Raw genomic sequence first — 20,328 nt, forward strand, 5'->3', positions numbered from 1 at the left:
CTGGTATGCCCTCCTGTACTCTTCATTGAACCAGGGTTGGTTCCTTGGCTTGATGGTATTGGTAGAGTTGGGGATATGCTGAGTCATGAGGTTACAGATTGTGGTTGAATACAATTCTGCTGCTGATGATGGCCCACAGCGCCTCATGGATGCCCAGTTATGAGTTGCTAGATCTGTTCAAAATCTATTCTTTTTAGCACGGTGGTAGCACCACACAACACGATGGTGGGTATCCTTAGTGTGAAGATGGGGCTTTGTCTTCACAAGGAGAGTGCGGTTGGTGGTCACTCCTACCAATACTGTCGTGGACAGATGCATCTATGACTGGTAAATTGATGAGGACGAGGTCAAGTAGGATTTTCCCTCTGTTGGTTCCCTCACCACCTGCCGCAGACCCCGTCTAGCAGCTGTGTCCCTTAGGACTCGGCTAGCTCGGTCAGTAGTGGTGCTACCAAGCCTTTCTTGATAATGGACATTGAAGTCCCCCACCCAGAGTACATTCTGTGCCCTTGCTACCCTCAGTGCTTCTTCCAATTGGTGTTCAACATGGTGGAGCACTGATTCATCAGCCGGTGCAGGGGTGGGGGCAGGGGGTTGCAGTAGGTGGTAATCAGCAGGAGGTTTCCTTGTCCTGATGCCATGAGACTTCATGCAGTCCGGAATCATATTTCCATGTCATGTTCTTCTTCCACCACTTGGGTGATCCCTAGACATGTCTGACTCTGCATGTAATTACGCAACTGAGCGTAGACCAGATAATTGAGTACCTGACCTTTCTAAGTGGGATGTGGACTTCTTTTAAACCACTTAGAACTTGTTTGGCGATAGTAAATGAAAATTGTCCACTGAATCTGTGCAGAAAGGAAGAAAATCCAATGATAAACGTGTGCCATGTGTCAAGTTTCCCAGTCAGTTGTGCAAGCAGTTTCCCTCTCTAGTCAGATAACTTGGTGCTAAATTAGGGACAGTTTCATGCTCTGGACTTGTGCTGACGAGGAACTTGATTAAGCCTACTACCAAACTCATTTCACTTGAGACACCCACAGTGGGTATGGAGAGAGACTGTCACCCAATTAGTGTGGACTGGATTGAATTCATTACAAACCACTGTGCCACCCAATCCCCAATTCGGTTACTTTCTGTTTACACATTGGCAATTGCAACATTATACTTGTTTGGCTCCTCTGTGGGCACCAAGGTTGTGTTGTGATATCTCATGTCAATAATACAATTGGTTCAATGCAGCACACCGTCTCTTTTTGAGAGGCTGGGGGGTGGGGTGTGGAGAAGGAGCTTGCCATAAGTGCAAATTCAGCAATCCCACACTGCAGCACTATAGCATGGATAGAGGATTGGTTGACTAACAGAAAGCAGAGAGTGGGGATAAATGAGTGCTATTCTGGTTGGCAATCAGTCACTAGCGGTGTGCCTCAGGGATCGGTGTTGGGACCGCAATTATTTACAATTTATATAGATGATTTGGAGTTGGGGACCACGTGTAGGGTGTCAAAGTTTGCAGATGACACTAAGATGAGCGGCAGAGCAGAGTGTGCAGATGACTGTGAAACTTTGCAGAGGAACATAGATACATTGAGTGAGTGGGCAAAGGTCTGGCAGATGGAATACAATGTTAATAAATGTGAAGTCATTCATTTCGGTAGGAGTAACAGGAAAAAGGATTATTACTTGAATGGTAAAAAGTTGCAGCATGCTGCTTTGCAGAGGGACCTGGGTGTCCTTGTGCATGAATCGCAGAAGGTTGGTCTGCAGGTACAGCAAGTAAATAGGAAGGCAAATGGAATTTTGTCCTTCATTGCTAAAGGGATTGAGTTTAAGAGCAGAGAGGTTATGTTGCAGCTGTACTAGGCACTGGAGAGGGTGCAGAGGAGGTTCACTAGGTTGATTCCGGAGTTGAGGGGGTTGGCTTATGAGGAGAGACTGAGTAGATTGGGATTATATTCATTGGAGTTCAGACGAATGAGGGGGGATCTTATAGAAACATATAAAATCATTGAGTGAATAGATAAGATACAAGTAGAGAGGATGTTTCCACTGGCAGGTGAAGCGAGGACAAGAGGGCATAGCCTCAAGATTAGAGGGAGCAGATTTAGGACTGAATTAAGAAGGAACTTCTTCACCCAGAGGGTTGTTAATCTATGGAATTCCTTGCCCAGTGAAGTAATTGACACTTCTTCAGTAAACGTCTTTAATGCTAAGGTTTTTTGAACAATAAAGGAATTAAGGGATACGGTGGGAGCGCGGGTAAGTGGATCTGAGTCCACGAAAAGATCAGCCATGATCTTATTGAATGGCGGAGCAGGCTCGAGGGGCCGGACGGCCTACTCCTGCTTCTAGTTCTTATGATCTTATGATCTCGGATGCACGCTCCCATTCGGTATGACTTCCCAATGGGAGCACAGAATCATTGAATTTGCCCTATAGTGTCAGCCATGATCTACAGGCCTGGCTTTCCTAATCGCTGCTGGTGTACAAGATAATATGGGTTAAATACTGTGTATAAAATAATTAATTTTATTGGCAAAATTGTTTTCTTTGTTAAAGGTGGTTGAACAGACAGTTCCTTAACATCAGGAGTCATAGAGAGCACAGTTGCACAGCCAGCAAGGTTTCTGTATAGCAGTGAAAGGGCAGTGTTGCTGCTTGTGTATTGAAGCAAGTGTTTCTTTTTAACTTGTTACTCTTCCTCTTCCTGTAATATGTAGCAAATACAATCTTATCATCATTTAATTTTGACAGAAACTCTTTGAAAGCTGCAATATACTATAGTAAAACAGTGCCTTTTGAAGTCCTCCGTTTTGAAAGAAAGACTTGCATTTATATAGAGCTTTTCATGACCACCAGATGTCTCAAAGCGCTTTACAGCTAATGAAGTACTTTTGAGTTACAGTCATTGTGGTGATGTAGGAAATGCAGAAGCCAACTTGCGCATAAGAAGCTCCCACAAACAGCACTGTGATAATGACCAGATTATCTGTTTTTGTGATGTTGATTGAGGCTGGCATTCCAGTGCAGTAAATGTTGCTGTACCAGAGGTCAGTTCTGAACCCAGGTGAAGGGCTGGGGACCACATCGCAGGACCAAACCAACTTCTGGTTTCAAACACAGCAAGCAGGCCGAGCACGTAAGACAATGGGCTGTATTTAATGGGCCCCCTAGGAAGGGAACAGTGCTGGGATTCCCCTAAAATTGTATCAGAAGGTGGATGCAGAGTGCCCCTCGCGTTCCCGATGCCTTCCAATTTAGTCCGCCCCGCCCCAGGCCACCTCCACATCTTAGCGGGGTTGGGGCGGGTGTGGTCCCTCCACTGGGAGCAAACCAGGGCTCCCAGAGGACCAGCCTGGTGGTGATTACCAACTCTTCCCCCCCCAACCAGGAAGAGACCCCCTCGCCCTCTCCAACACCGCCAACCCCCTACCCTGTCGCTGGGGCCTGCCTGAATGGCCCCAGTGATCCGATCCCCACTCACCTTTCCTGGCGTCTCCTTCTTCTTCGGTACTGCCGGCAGTGGCCACTGCTCCCAGTGGCACTGCTGGTACTGCTCAGCTGCCGGCCCTCCGATTGGCTGGCAGCACTGGAGGGAGGAGCTCGCCTCTTAAAGGGATGGTATCCGCAATAGTGGGCCATGAAATGGCGTTGGTGATCCAATTGAGGGCTGAGGCGGGGTCTCCCCCCAACCTTCCAGCCGGCCACTGGGACCCCAGTTGCAAGAATAAAATTCTGCCCAATGTGTTTGTAGTTTGGGGGAAAGAAAAAGGCCTTGCATTTATATAGCACCTTTCACAACTTCCAGACATCCCAAAGCACTTTACAGAGAATGAAGTACTTTTGAAGAGTTGTCATTGTTGCAATATTGGAAATGTGGCAGCCAATTTGTGCACAGCAAGATCCCACAAGCAGCAACGTGCAAACAACTGGACCATTTTTTTAAAGTGTTTGTTGAAGGATAAATATTGGCCAGGACAGCAGGGAGAACTCCTTGCTCTTCGTCTAAAAGTGCCTTGGGAACTTTTGCATCCACTTGAGAGGGCAGACAGGGCCTTGGCTTATCTTCCAGCAGTGCAGCACTCGCTCACTACTGCACTCAAGTATCAGTCTAGATTGTTGTTTTTAAGTCTCTGCAGTGGATCTTGAATCCATAACCTTCTGAATCAGAGGCAAGAGTGCTCCTAACTGAGCCACAGTTAATATGCAAGGGAGAGAGTCTGAGGTGTGCGAAAGGTTGACTTATGGGATGACGTGCTTTCTCCTGTCTCTTCGAATAACTTGTTTAGTTGGTAGGTCCAAGACTATGTATGATCAGTCAGAAGAATCTCCTATCTACTGTCATCTTGTGTGTGAGTGCTTGACTAAAACCAACAGGTTACATTTAGAAACTTAAGTAAAACAGAGTAGATTTTAAAGAGCAGCTTACTTGAACAAGGCACTATGATCCTCATCGACATTGGCACCTCTGGGTGAAGTACAATCACCCATCAGCAAACCTCCACAAATACCAAGGATTAGACAGGAGGACAACATTCCTTTTCAACCCCCTGTCCACCAACCCCTCCCCATCTAAAGATTTTAGTGGAGCTGCACCTCAGTTTTAGTTCTGTCTTCTATGAGAAATAAGAAAGTGGTGATCACTTTGATGGGATTATACTATAGGCCCCCCAATAGTCAGAGGGAAGTGGAGGAGCATATATGTAGAGAAATCACAGATAGGTGTAGGAATTATAGGGTTGTAATAGTAGGTGATTTTAACTTCCCTAATATTGACTGGGACTGCCTTAGTGCTAAGGGATCAGATGGGGAAGAATTTGTTAAGTGTGTTCAGGATCATTTTCTGAAGCAGTATGTGGATGGCCCTACTAGAGAAGGGGCGACACTCGACCTCCTCTTAGGAAATGAGGATGGGCAAGTGGTTGATGTGTCAGTGGGGGAGCACTTTGGGACCAGTGACCATAACTCTATTAGCTTCAAGATAGTTATGAAAAAGGATAGGACTGGTCCTCAGGTTGAAGTCCTAAATTGGGAGAAGGCTAATTTCGATGGCATCAGACAGGAACTCTCAAAAGTTGAATGGGAGAGGCTGTTTACAGGTAAAGGGACGTCTGGCAAGTGGGAGGCTTTTAAAAGTGAGATAGGAAGAGTTCAGGGCCGGCATGTTCCTGTTAGATGGAAGGGCAAGGCTGGCAAGTTTAGGGAACCTTGGTTGACGAGGGATATTGAGGGTCTGGTCAGGACAAAGAAGGAGGCATATGTCAGGTATAGGCAGCTAGGATCGAGAGAGTCCCTCGAGGAGTATAGGGGATGTAGGACTACACTTAAGAAGGAAATTAGGAGGGCGAAAAGGGGCCATGAGATTTCCCTGGCAGATAAGATAAAGGAGAATCCTAAAAGATTCTCTAAGTATATTAAGAGTAAAAAGGGTAGCTGGGGAGAGAGTAGGTCCCCTTAAGGATCAATGTGGCAATCTATGTGTGGAGCCACGAGAAATGGGCGAGGTCTTAAATGAATATTTCTCGTCTGTATTTACTGTGGAGAAGGTCATGGAAGCTAATGAGTTCAAGGGAGGGAACACCGATATCCTGGAGCATATCAACATTACAAAGGAGGAGGTGTTGGAGGTATTGAAGCACATTAAGGTCGATAAATCCCCAGGGCCTGACCAGGTGTATCCTAGGATGCTATGGGAAGCAAGGGAGGAGATTGCTGGGGCCCTGGCAGAGATCTTTGTATCATCATTAGCCACGGGTGAGGTACCGGAAGACTGGAGGATAGCTAATGTTGTGCCTTTATTTAAGACGGGCAGCAGGGATAAGCCTGGGAACTACAGGCCGGTGAGCCTTACATCAGTGGTGGGAAAGTTATTGGAATGGATTCTGAGAGACAGGATTTATATGCATCTGGAAAGGCATGGCCTGATTAGGGATAGTCAGCATGGCTTTGTGTGTGGGAAATCAAGTCTCACGAATTTGATTGAGTTTTTCAAGGAGGTGACCAAGAGGATTGATGAGGGCAGGGCGATGGACGTTGTCTACATGGACTTTAGCAAGGCCTTTGACAAGGTCCCGTATGGTAGGCTGGTCCAGAAGGTTCGAACACATGGGATCCAGGGTGAGCTAGCAAATTGGATACAAAATTGGCTTGGTGATAGGAGGCAGAGGATGGTAGTGGAGGGTTGTTTTTCAGATTGGAGGCCAGTGACCAGTGGTGTGCCGCAGGGATCGGTGCTGGGCACGCTGTTGTTTGTCATATATATTAATGACTTGGATGTGAATGTAAGGGGCATGATTAGTAAGTTTGCAGATGACACCAAAATTGGTGGTATAGTGGACAGTGAAGAAGGTTGTCAAAGGTTACAACAGGATATAGATCAACTGGGAAAGTGGGCAAGGGAGTGGCAAATGGAATTTAATGCAGACAAGTATGAAGTGATGCATTTTGGGAAGTTAATCCAGGGCAGGACATGTACAGGGCCCTGGGGAGTGTTCTTGAGCAGAGAGACCTTGGGGTGCAAGTACATAGTTCCCTGAAAGTGGCAACACAGGTAGACAGGGTGGTGAAGAAGGCGTATGGCATGCTTGCTTTCATCGGCCGAGGCATTGAGTACAAGAGTTGGGACGTCATGTTACAGTTGTACATAACGTTGGTTAGGCCGCATTTGGAGTACTGTGTGCAGTTTTGGTCGCCGCACTACAGGAAAGATGTGATTAAGCTAGAGAGGGTGCAGAAAAGATTCACAAGGATGTTGCCTGGTTTGGAGGGCTTGAGTTATAAAGAGAGATTGGATAGGCTGGGTCTGTTTTACCTGGAGGGAAGGAGGCTGAGAGGGGACATGATAGAGTTATATAAAATTATGAGAGGCATAGATAGGGTAGATAGCCAGAGTCTGTTTCCCATGGTAGGGGTGATTAAAACTAAAGGGCATAGGTTTAAGGTCAGAGGGAGGAGATTTAAAGGGGATCAAAGGGGTACATTTTTCACACAAAGAATAGTGGGTATCTGGAATGAGCTGCCTGAGGAGGTGGTGGAGGCAGGAACAGTAACGACATTTAAGAGGCATCTGGACAGGTACTTGAATGAGCAAGGCATAGAGGAATATGGAATTAATGCAGGCAGGTGGGATTAGTATAGATAGCCATTATGGTCGGCATGGACGCGGTGGGCCGAAGGGCCTGTTTCTATGCTGCACGACTCTATGACTATGAGCCCTCTTTGGAATTTCCAACCCCAACATTTTATAAAGCTTGGCCTTTTTTCCTTCATGCTTCCAATTTGCTCCCTCCCCTCACTGAAGGTGCTGAACTTTAGTGTGGTTTCCAGAGTGCTGTCCATCAACTGGCACTTTCACCCAAGGAGCCTTCACCTCAAACTAGATAGTCAGCATTGGCAGGCTGTTCAGCCACAGAGGCAACACACCCTAGTCTGAGCCTGCCTCCACCCAATATCCATACACATTCAGTTTTCCAGCAAGGATAGTGACTGAAAATGGGAACACTGGCTGATATTCCTCCTCCCTGCCACCCTGCCCCACTCCCTAATCCACAGGACACTGAATGAAAATTCTCTCTGTTTTTAATTTATTCCTGGGATGGCATCACTGGCTGGGCCAGCATTTATTGCCCATCCCTAATTTCCCTTGAGAAGGTGGTGGTGAGCTGCCTTCTTAAACAACTGCAGCTCTTGGGGTGTAGGTACACCATCTACTGCTGTGCTGGCTTCGCACTGACTAGTGACTGAACCTGGCCTGTGTGGACCAGTGCACTTGCCCATTGAGGGAAGGCTGCACAGGTTCCAAGAAAAACCATTAGAAAACTGTAAAGGCAGATTAAAAAGGGGCTGATTTATGCTTTACGCTGGGCTGGATGAAACTATTATTGAAAACACTAGAAAGTTTTTAAAAATTCATTTTGAGACGAAGGCATCACTGGCAAGACCAGCATTATTGCCCATCCCTAATTGCCCTTGGGAAGGTGGTGGTGAGCTGCCTTTGTGAACCGCTGAAGTCTGTCTGGTGAAAGTGCTCCCAGATTGCTGCCTAGTGGTTTGATACAACTGACACCAGACCAGGTTAGGACGGAAGTTTTTTTTTCCTCTTAAAGGGAATTAGTGAGCAAGTTGGGTTTTTATGACAATTCAATAGTTTCATGATCACTTTTACTGCCATAAGTATTTTATTTCTAGTTTTTTTTAATCTTAAATTGGTTTCAAATTCTCAAACTACCACAGTGGGATTATGAACTCATGATCTCTGGATTCTGCATAGCTAGTCCAGTAATATAACACTACTGTACCTAAAACAAAGCACCAATATACCCACAATGGCACTGTGAAAAGCGGGGAAAGCAGGCTGCATCCTCTGGGTCTCTGTTTCCATCCTACCCTTACTGAGAATCTGAGCAGCCCATTATGGCAGTGTGTTTGAGCAGTGAAAGTCACCCCTCAATAGTGAGATGGTAGGGATCTCTCTCTCAAGTGCTTTACCAGTTGCTTTCCAGTAAAATGGGATACAGCTTGCTTGAGGTGAAATGATGAGTGAGAATTTGAAAAAAAAGTGATAGGTTTTCATCCGTCCATCCCCTCATGACGAGTTGAACCAATAAAAAGAGAAGGCAAGTGTCACCTCTCCATCTCACACAAACCAAATAATGATACAATCAGAGAAATGCACATTGCTCTGCAGTTAGACTGTTCCTTTAAGGTGTGAAGTTGTGGGTCAAATAACCAGCTGTGCCCACCCTAAAAACAGCCTTTGGGTGCACATGGAGTATTGAATGAGTCCTAGGCTGAAGGCCTGAAAGTGTTTTTGTTGAACCCTAAGTCTGAAAAAGACATCTTTTTCTAAAACAGACTGCCTGGCTTGCTTTTTTAAAAATAACTTGGTGATGTAATGAACTGAAAGCATCAACATCTGGTGAACGATTGACATTGTATCACCCAAAAACATCTGCATGGCGACAGGAGATAGCTGAGGAATGGGGACGCTGCAGGGGTGTTTCAGCTTTGGCTGAGGTCAGATGCTCTCCCATCCTGAGGGATGGGTTTGCTCTGTTCATCGTGGGAAGTGGGGGCAACTGGTTTGTTGGGAATGCACTTCCTGTCGGAGGTGGATGGCACAGCCAGATGTGCTCATAAAGAGGTTCCCACCCATACTCTGTAGCTTGAATGAGGTTGTGTAGATGAAACAGGTCGAGAGAGAGAGAGAGAGAGAGAGAGAGGGAGAGGGTTGTGAGCAGAGAGAAGGCCTCCCGGCTGCTTCATCAGCCATCTGCAGTGCACATGTTGCCGAGTAACATAGATAAACTTTGAAGATTACTGCTGTTGAGCAGCATTTGAAATGTAAACTGCCAATCTTCCAGATAATAGACTATGTACAGAAGGGATAAATCAAAGAAAAGAAAATTACATTTATATTGCACCTTTCATGACCTCAGGGCATCCCAAAGCACATCTACAGAAAATGAAGCACTTTTGAAGTGTAGTCATTGTTGTAATGTCAGGAAAGACAGCAGTTGGTTTGCGTACAGTTTGATCCCACAAACAGCAATGAGATAAATGACCAAATAATCTGTTTTTAGTGATATTGCTTGAAGGATAAATATTGGGCAGGACACCGGCGAGAACGCCACTGCTCTTTTTCAAAATAGTGCCAGAGGATATTTTACGTCAACCTGAGAGAACAGACAGAGCTACGGTTTAACATCGCATCCAGAAGACAAAAAGCAAGCCGCGATTAGTTGGCAGCAGGCTTGGGTTTTGAAACATGGTAGACTGCAGATGGATCAGATCGGCAGAGGATAAAAGAGAGTGACCTGAGGTGCAGCAAGAGAATGAAACAGTGTGGCAAACCCTGACAGCAACACAGCGATCCCACAAACAGCACTGAGATCAATGATCAGATCATCTGTTTTTGGTGGTGTTAGATGAGGGATAACTGTTGTCGCAGCGAGGAGGAAAAGCTCGACAGGATCACAACCTTTTCTTGCTCCATTTCTTACCTAATGCCGAATCAGTTTTCTTTTCTTAAGGACAAGATCGGGTTACGAATAAAGCCAATGTTTGCTTTCAACAAAGACACCTTCTAACTGAATACACCCACCTATAGTTATCACCAGATCCCAAAATCCAGCTGATGACAGGAAAAGGTCTTCAGGAAATTTGATCTTCAAATTGAGTAATCAGTAAAAATGTCATTGTAAATAAACTAAACTCTGTCCCCTCACCAAAAACATATCATGAAAGGAAGGGTATCTTCGCTCCTCAAGATTTATGTGAAAGGTTCAGTTCTACAGGAGAGGCTGCCTCACCTAAGAAGCCATTCAGCAGGTGCAAGCCCAGGCAGTCAGTGTCAGCTTGGGAGGGTTGAGCCACAAATCATAGCTGAGCCTGACCTTGGTGGCAAAATGGGGATTGGGGGGTGGGGGGGGGGGGTAGTGCAGTTTACCGTGCCAACCCCCTTCTCCAGGCAAAGGTTGGGTTAGGGGCAACCTCCGATAAAGTCAAGATTGATTGATCTCAATCCTTACAGTCATTGCTGGATCTGCTCGCCCTTGTGGCCAGCACATGTGCACACATTTTCCAGCAGCGGTTACTGTATAATAATCAGGAGCAGGAAACCCTGGCTGATATTCCCCATCCCATCCCACACCCAGAAGTAATGAGGCCAATAATGATACCCCAATCTGCTATCCTATCTGTCCAACTGGGGATCAAGGTTGGGGCTTTGCTGACTGATGGCTCAGTATCACATACTTCACCTGCTCACCAAGGGAACCATTTAATAAATCTGAGGGTTAGGCAGAAATTAAAGGAGCAGGCTGCAAAACAAGAAGGTACATTAGGCCTCAGAGACACTGAGTTTACACTGAAGCTAATTAGAAATGAGTCCGAGGAGGAAGGACATCAGTACACAGAATTCAAAGGAAGACAGTATTTGTAGCCTGGGCAGTTCCTTTACCTCTAAATCTACTGCCTTTTTTTTTTACAAACTATGTACATTTTTCACATGATTTGTTTTGCTTAAACAAAACCCTTCTAGAACAACAGTTTGCTATAGTATATTGCAGCTCTCATCTATATTACAAGAACACAGATCCTAAAGCATCACTTGGCCTCCAACATAAAAAAGCTGTGTGATCGTTGTAATACTGGATAAATAATAGCGGGCAAGTTCACCCATAATGCATCACAACTATAACAACCAATGACACAGCAGCCCCAGCGTTGTGACCACGGCGATGGATGACAGGCTGCAGTGATTGGGTGCCGCTCCTGGCTCACTCCAAGCTGTGGTGCCGGGGGTGGAGTTTTGGAAGGCCATATTTTCTTCCTTCAGAGTGGGGGCCACCACTGGGAAAATGTTGTTCTTTGCCCACCGGTCTTCTGGCACATCTGAGGAGAGAAGAGAAACAAAAATAGACAATTAGGCAGTGACTCATTTATGTGGATGTGCTAACTTCAGTGTGGCGCTGCGACTGAACAGATTGTATGTAAACCCTTTGCATAAACTGACCAACCAACACCCATAATATGTCATAACTGTAACAGCCAATATCAACAATGCATCAATGCTACATCAGCCGAAGAACCACACCCTCCAGGATTGCAATAAATTCTCTTTGCTCCTTCTAGCTTGCTCCTTTCCTCTCTTAAAGGGCCTGGCTGACGTTCGAGCTTGGTTTCAAGTGCTTCCCGTGCCTCACCCAATTGTCCTTCCTTTTACTGTCCAGCCGGCCAGTTGGTGAAGGATAGTACGGGAACCAATCTTTACTCAGTCTTACGTTTATTTACAGAGTGAAACATTGCAAGCATATACCTCCAAACTTAACCTCCACATAGTTTCAATAAGTGGCTCTTTACATGTGCTCAAGTGAAACCCTAGTTAATGTCTACCACCTGCTTACAATTAAAGACAATTAATATACAATTACCAATAACACATTCTTCATGAGTATGTTAGCAACTTATTCCACTGTGGGAGCATCACTGCCACACCCAATGCAGTCCTCACCTTGCATTCAGCAGGGTGTCAGAAGATAGCAATCAAGAGTGGAAAGGCTCGTCAATGAACTTTTCTCTACAGTGTTGTTGAGGTCAATACCAACAGCCCCATTGACCTTGAGACTTTGATGGTTTGCTTGGTTCAGTAGCACACCACTTTTCACGGTCTATCTCATGTTTGTCCCTCTGATACATCTCTAGGAATGCCTTCTCCCACTCCCACAAGGTCAGCTCTTGTAACACCTCAAGATTCCAGCTTGCCACCCACTTCACATCCCAATTTACATGCCGACTCTTATCCATAGATATGGGGCTGGATTTTATGAGTCTGCTGTTGATCTGGTCGGCAAGCTCAAAAAATAGCGGACCGCCCGTGCAAGCCACTCACCAGAGCCGCTGCGATCTTAAGCGTGGCAGCTCATTTAAACAGGTGGGGCCACCCGCCCCTCCTCCCCCAATCATGTGGAGGGGGCAGGCTATCTGTTGCTGCCAATGGCGTCAGCTGCCTGTGCGCAGACCCTGGCACCATTTTTAAAGGACAGTCAGCCCTGCCAGCAGATTTAAATATTTCAAGAAATATACACCAAAATTAAATAAATACATTTCTTTTGGCCCTTTCCCACCTCCCCCTCCCCAATAACAATTACATTAACTATTTTCCCTTCCCCCCTCACCAAAACACTGACATTTCACATGTGACTTTCCCCCCAAACTGCACAAAGTTTAAAGTACAACCCTTCCCACCATCCCTTACACCCATGACATTTATTTGACCCCACCTCTCTCCCACACCCGCACCCCCCCCCACCGCACTGACAGAATTACCTCCACCCCCACCCCACCAGTGTAGTGCCATGTTTCCCTGGATGGGGATCTGAAGGTGCAGGAGTGCTGGCCACCACGCCGGTTGTGGGTGAGTATATTTAAATTAATTAATTTTATCAATTTGAATATTTAAATTGTGGTCAAATTTAAGGTCAGAGGCGGGGTCAAATAAATGTCATGGGTGTAAGGGATGGTGGGAAGGGTTGTACTTTAAACTTTGTGCAGTTTGGGGGGAAAGTCAGATGTGAAATTATCCATAGATATGGGGCTGGATTTTATGAGTCCGCTGTTGATCTGGTCGGCAAGCTCAAAAAATAGCGGACCGCCCGTGCAAGCCACTCACCAGAGCCGCTGCGATCTTAAGTGTGGCAGCTCATTTAAACAGGTGGGGCCACCCGCCCCTCCTCCCCCAATCATGTGGAGGGGGCAGGCTATCTGTTGCTGCCAATGGCATCAGCTGCCTGTGCGCAGACCCTGGCACCATTTTTAAAGGACAATGCTCCCCTGGCCGGCCTCCCATCCTCCACTCTCCATTATCTTGAAGCCCTCAAAACTCTGCTGCCCGTACTCTAAATCATACCAAGTCCTGTTCACCCATTACCCCTCTTCTCACTGACCTACATTAGCTCCCAGTCTACGAAAGCCTAGATTTAAAAATTCTCGTTCTTGTGTTCAAATCCCTATCTCTGTAATCTCCTGCAACCCTACAACCCTCCAAGAATGCTATGTTTGTCCAACTCTTGTATATCCTTCACCTCACCAATGATGACTGTGCCCAGCCATTTAAGTTCTAGAATTCCCACCTCAAATCTCTGCCTCTCCACCTTTCTCTTCTCCTTTAAAATGCTGCTAAAAACCTACCTCTTTGACCAAGCATTTAGTCACCTGTCTCCTTCTTTAGCTCGGTGTCAATTTTTGTCTGATTACAACTCCTGTGAAGAGACTTTGGATGTTCCACAATATTAAAGGTGTTATCAAATTCAAGTTACTGCAAAAGTGACCATGATGCTGTCAGATTGTTGTAAAAATCTAACTGGCTCACCAATTCCTTTTAGGGAAGGAAACCTGTCATCCTTACCTGGTGTGGCCCATACATGGCTCCAGACCCACACTAATGTGGCTGACTCTTAACTGCCTATAAACCACTCAGTTGCATCAAACATTAAATAAAAGTCCAACATGACCATTTCAGGGCAACCAGGGATGGGTAATAAATTCCAGCCTTGCCAGAGACAACCACATCCTGAGAATGAATGAAGCAACAAACCCTCCCTATCTCATAGAACAACTAAAACATAACAATTCCCTTATCCTTCATCAGATGTACCATCAACAACCAATGATAGCAACCAATCCTTCTGCACCTTAATGTACAATTAACCACACACCAGTTATTTTCGGACACCAATGAGACCGAGGGAGACATAGAGACAGAGAAAAAGATACAACCAGCGAGGAAGCATACAGGCATCTTTTTCCTCAATCTAATTTGATATCATTAAGAAAAATCAAGTTGAATTTTGAAAGGAAATAAAGCCCTTTTGACAGAAAAGATAGGAAGGGAGAGGAGATGTAGAGGGCAGGAGGGCAACTTGTCAAGGCAGCGGGGGCTTCTGCCCTTGGCACCCACCTTTGGGGGTGAGAGTGGAGGTATGGGGGAGTGAATGAAGGTCTTCAGGGTGAGGTGAATGGCAGTGGAGAATGGAAGCATACTGGGATTAAGTAGGTCATTCAAAAGGAAAGAGGCAGGGGTAGAAATAGTAATGAGAGGGGGAGGGTGTGGAATGGAAGCTGCTGAGGGCCAACGGAGAGAAGCAGCAGAAAAGAGAAAGAGAAATGAAGAATCAGTAACACAAAGGCATCAGAGGCAAGCAACAGAGTGATTATAGCATTATAGTGATTATTAGCATGTGTAATGCAATGTAAGACTGACTGGTATATAATTATATTTATATAAAGTATTGTCTTGTGCATATACATAGCCACTGTGGCAACACTTTGGCTTCTACTTGATCCATATATTTTATATTTATATTATTAATGTTTATGTTAATAAAACTGCTGTCACACTGTGCTGTAATTGGAGGCAGAGGTTTGAAGGACTCAGCCTGTGCACACATTAATCACGTTGTCTGTCCTCTGTTACAACCTGCTGCACTCTCCTGCCCAGCCATTACTGCTCCGTTCCAAGCAACTCCTTCCTACTGTCGTGCTGTTGCAATTATCATTACCAAGGTTATTTTAAGTGGTTGACAAGGGCATTGACCCTTTTGAGTAGTTTGTGCAAAAGGAATAAAGAATGTAATTGAAAGATTCCATTCTTTATTCTATTAACTAATTCTTGTAGGAAAAATACATCCCAAAGCATCTATTAATCGATAATATCAAAATTCTTGGGGCTTCCTTTTTATCACAACTATTTCCCATTGCTATGATTTAATAACACTTTTGTGACATTGGGAACATCTAGAGCCTCCTAATGGTTATGCCTGCTTCTATTCTCTTCACTAGGGAACAGCAGAGTGACCTGTTAGTTCAGTGGCATCATTTCTGGCCCTGGATCAGAAGGTGGACAGTTTGAGCCCCGCTCCAGACAGTCACTCTGGGCTCTATTTAATAGGTCCCCCAGAGACAGGCTCGGAGGCAGGGGGAGGAGCCTGCTGCCGCCGCCTTCTCATTGCACTGCTATTAAGTCATGGGCGGGAAAGGTTGAAGATGGCCTTCCTGCCAATTGAGGCCCTTAAGTGGCCAATTAATAGCCACTTAAGGGCCTCTTCCTGCTGCTGCTGAAATTTCTGTGTCCCACTAGCAAACACACCACCTCATGTAATATCCAACCCCCTATACTCATTCACCACCCCCAACACCTCCCCCCAACCCCCACCCCCCACCATCACCGGGGTCAGTCCGGCAGACCCCAGCCATCCTGCCATATACACCTGTGGTCTGGGGTTTCAGTGCTGGGCCTGGCCCCAGGCCTGCTGTAGTACTGGCAGTGGCCACTGCTCCCGATGGTGCTACTAAGCTGCCGGCCCTCTGATTGCCTGTCTTTTTGGGACGGTGAGCTGCTAATTGCCTGAGTGTCGTTGAATCGCACCGGGGGCAGCTCCGAAGGCTGGGGCAGGGTTCCCTCGCCTTTTTGGGCTGGCACCAGGAGATCCGCCAGCGTGACTAAATCCAGCCCTCTAAGTGGACACCGGAGCTTTGGCTTTGAAATCTGGGCTGACATCCATGGGAGGCAGTGGTGTAGTGGTAGTGCCACTGGACTAGTAACCAGATGCCCAGGCTAATGCTCTGGGAACATGGGTTCGAATCCCATCATGGCTGTGGGTGAAATTTGGATTCAATTAATAAATCTGGAATTAAAAAGCTAGTCTAATGGTGACTGTGAAACCATTGTTGATTGTCAGGGCAGCCTCACAGCTCCAGGGACCTGGGTTCGATTCTGGGTACTGCCTGTGCGGAGTTTGCAAGTTCTCCCTGTGACTGTGTGGGTTTTCGCCGGGTGCTCCGGTTTCCTCCCACAGCCAAAGACTTGCAGGTTGGTAGGTAAATTGGCCATTATAAATTGCCCCTAGTGTAGGTAGGTGGTGGGGAATATGGGATTACTGTAGGGTTAGTATAAATGGGTGGTTGTTGGTCAGCACAGACTCGGTGGGCCAAAGGGCCTGTTTCAGTGCTGTATCTCTAACTAACTAAAATCCAGCGGGATACTCATATCCGGTGGGTGTGGGTGGTCCTGCCACCTCATTGTATGGGTTGTGGGACCCATAAAATCCTCTTACACCCACTGACTGGCGTAAAGGTGGTTACAGCCATGGAAGGTGCATTTACATTGTGGCCTGTCAGACAGTTAATCAGCCTGCAAATTCCTCCACTACTTCACATTATTCTCTCCAAGGGAAGAGCGTGTAGATAAAAAAAATCAACAATTTGAATATCCAAATTGCAAGTCTGTAATCTTGGCTGAGAGCGCAATGTTGGAAAATTACCTTCTATTATCAGTTGTTCTGAAACAATCTAGAAGTTTGGAAATCCTTAAGAAATCTGTTACCTTAATTGCTTAAACCAACTGAGTTTCCAATCTGTGCATTCCAATGGGACAAAGTTATTGCGGTAGAGCAGGGAAATTCTCAGCCTACATTATGTTTCAAAGTCCTGGAATGGGAACCTGAATTCAAGTCTTCTGATTCAAACTTTCCAAGGTGTTTGGTGTTTCAATTTTATAGATTGTCGAGGGACTACTCATGTATCAGGCTTGTCTCTGAGTCAGAAAGCTTGTGTTTCCAGTTCCACTCCGGAGATTTGAGCACACAAATCTAGGCTGACACTTCAGGGTGGTACCGAGGGAGTGCTGTGCTGGTGCCTTGTTTCAGATGAGACGTTAAACTGAAGTCCTGTCTTTCCTCACAAGTGAACATAAAAGATCCCCTGGCACAATTTAAAGAAGAACAGGGGAGTTCTGCTAGTGCCCTGGCCAATATTTATCCCACTGTCAACATTGCTAAAACAGATTATTATCACATTGCTGTTTGAGGGAGCTTTCTGTGTGCAAATTGGCTTCTGTGTTTCCTACATTACAACAGAGACATCCTGAGGTTGTGAAAGGTGCGACATAAATGCAAGTTCTTCCTTCTTTCTTTCAGAGGTGGGAGTGCTCGCTCACAAAATTAAACTGACAATGAGTGCCCAATATCTGCTGCTCTCAGCAAAAAATAGAAAAACAACAGTTTGTTTTCCAAATAGGTTCAACCCTGAAATACCACAATACATGAAATTAGTGACTTTAAAAATATGTAATCTCACTATGTATCTCGCCACCATATGGAGTGATTGAGGAAAATGCCAGCTTGGATAAAAAAATTGGCTTAAGGACAGAAGACAGTGAGTTATGATAAATGGTTGTTTTTCAGACTGGACGATAGTAGGCAGTGAAGTTTCCTGAGGGTCAGTGATAAGCCCACTGCTTTTTTTGATATGTATAAATGACTTGGATTTTGAAATACAGAATAGAATTTCAAAATTTGCCAATAATACCAAACTTGGAGGTGTGGCAGACAGACAATGAGGATGATACAATCGATTGAAACAGGACATAGATAGACTAGCAGAATGGGCAGACCAGTGGCAGATGGAATTTAATACACAGAATTGTGAGGTGATGCATTATGGCAGAAGGGGTAGGGTGAGGCAATATAGACTTAATGGCACAGCTCTAAAGAGTATACAGGGACAGACGAACCTGGTGGTTTATGTGCATCAATCTTTGAAGGTGGCAGGACATATTAAGAGAGTAGTTAGCAAAGCATATGGGTTCTTGGGACTTCATAAATAGTGGTATTGAGTACAAAAAGCAGGCAAGTTAGCTGAACCTTTAAAGAGCTCTGGTTAGGCCATAAGTAGATTATTGCATCTAGTTCTGGTTACCATACTTTAAGAAGGACGTGAAGGTCCTTGAGACAGGGGAGGAGATCTACCAGAATTACCAGGGTCGAGGGATGAAGGAATTTAGCTACAAGGTTATGTTGGAGAAGCTGGGGTGGTTCTCCTTGGAACAAAGGAGATTGAGGGGAGATTTGATAGAGGTGTACAGATTATAATAGATTTAGATAAGGTAGACAAAGAAAAGCTGTTCCCATTAGCTGATGATACAAGGACTAGGGGACACAGACTTAAGGCTTTGGGCAAGAGATACAGGGGGGATGTGACAAAGAACTCTTTTTATGCAAGTGGTAATGACCTAGAACTCGCTGCCTACGAGGGTGGTAGATGCAGAGATGATGAATGATTTCAAAAGGAATTTGTATGGGCACTTGAGAGAAATAAACCTGCTGGCTACGGAGATACAGTGGGGGAATGGGACTTACTGGATTGCTCTACAGAGAGGTGGCATGGAGTCAATGGGCCAAATGGTCTCCTTCTGTGCCGTTATGACTCTATAAATACATTAAGCACATGAGGGAGAAAGTAATAGAGGGTTTTGCTGATAGACTTAGATAAGGAAGGATGGGAGGAGGCTTCAGTGCAGCATGAATGCCGGCATGGACTGATTGGCTGAATGGCCTGTTTCTGTGCTGTACATTCTCTGCAATTCTACGTATCCCCTATAAAATCACACTATATATCGTCTGTATAATTCCATTGTTTCCCATTGTATATTATCTGTATAATCTCACTGTTTCTCCCTATGTATCCCCTATATGATCACTCTTTCTCACTTTGTATCCATTATAAAATCTCACTGTACATTCCCTGTACATCATTGTTTCTCAAAATATACAACACCAAAAACAGATTAACTCATTTACCTGAGTGTTGTCTGTGGGACCTTGATGTGCACAAATTGGTTACCTCATTTGCTTATATTACAACTGAAACTATACTTCATGAATAATTCATTGGTCCTGAGGCACTTTAGGATGTCCTGAGAATGTGAGGAGTGCTGTGAAAATGCAAGTCCTTTCTTTCTGGAAAGGAAGGCACATTAGGGCAGAATCAGACTCAACTTGATGAACTAGATGGTTGAATAGCCTGCCTGTACTCACTAGATTGATTCCCAAATGAAGAATAGACACATAGAATGGCTGGCACCTGGTGCTAATACTCCAGAATGCATCAGGAGAGAACATTGAAGGATGGAATGGGAGGTTAGAAGAATGTATAGTACATTGTTACAGAAATGTAAGAGTTTGGCCCTTGCCAATAAAAGTTTAAGAGGGATTTAAGAATCCCTTTTGCCTCCATGTATTGATCTTTGTGGGATGGTTTCCCAAGTCTGGGATTCTGGCCTGGACCTTTATCCATGGTCTCACACATGAGGTCATAATTTCTCAAGCATGGTAAACTCAGAAAATTGGCCTATATTAAAACACCTCTCCCGACATGGAACAGCCTAACTCAGTTGCCTTGCTGCCCTCGGTGTAGGACATCATATCATAGACAGCTGACAGAAACCACTGTCGTCATATGTCAGAAAGTGCCATCATATTTTGAAACCTGTCATGGTCAATCATACTCAAGGGATTCTGAACGCCTTGGGCTTTAGTTAGTTGGAGAAGCAATTATAGGCAGGAAGTTTCATTTGAGGAATTCCCCAGGGAAAATCAACTTCATGGTACCAAGCACCCAGGGTAGAATTAATTGGACAGGAGACAATCATAATATGCGTGAGCATTTTTGCAAATTGGAAAACCTCAGTGAAAGGTTAAACAGTGCTGGGCCCCGTCAAGAGATAAATCAAGATGTTGAACTTGGGTTTTAAAAGATCTGTAAAATTGTAGGAAAAAGTGTAGCCTGAAGACTGACTCGCCTTTTATTTATATAGCTCCTTGCACAACATCAGCACATCCCAAAGTGATTTACAGCCAATGAACTACTTTTGAAGTGCAGTCACCTCACTGGTTGTAAAGTGCCTCTGAGTATTGGGTTCAAGTCATGCTCAAGAGACTTGCACACATAATGCAGGCAGACTCTCCAGAGGTGTGAGAGAGGTGCCGG

The 20,328-nt window shown here is 45.2% G+C and overlaps 1 protein-coding gene across 2 annotated transcripts in view; it reads right to left on the reverse strand.

Moving 5' to 3' along the window:
* Positions 1-3,403: 3,403 nt before the first annotated feature.
* The window catches only part of gpc5b (glypican 5b), a 687,302-nt gene continuing 670,377 nt past the window's right edge, over positions 3,404-20,328 (reverse strand). For both annotated transcript variants that reach the window (XM_068041839.1, XM_068041840.1), the window contains one exon: positions 3,404-11,397. In XM_068041839.1, the coding sequence (XP_067897940.1) occupies positions 11,198-11,397 (200 nt within the window). In that variant the 3' untranslated portion in view covers positions 3,404-11,197. The remainder of the gene's footprint in view (positions 11,398-20,328) is intronic.

Source organism: Heterodontus francisci, chromosome 11 (genome assembly GCF_036365525.1).
Source record: "Heterodontus francisci isolate sHetFra1 chromosome 11, sHetFra1.hap1, whole genome shotgun sequence".
Classification (NCBI taxonomy): Eukaryota; Metazoa; Chordata; class Chondrichthyes; order Heterodontiformes; family Heterodontidae; genus Heterodontus; species Heterodontus francisci.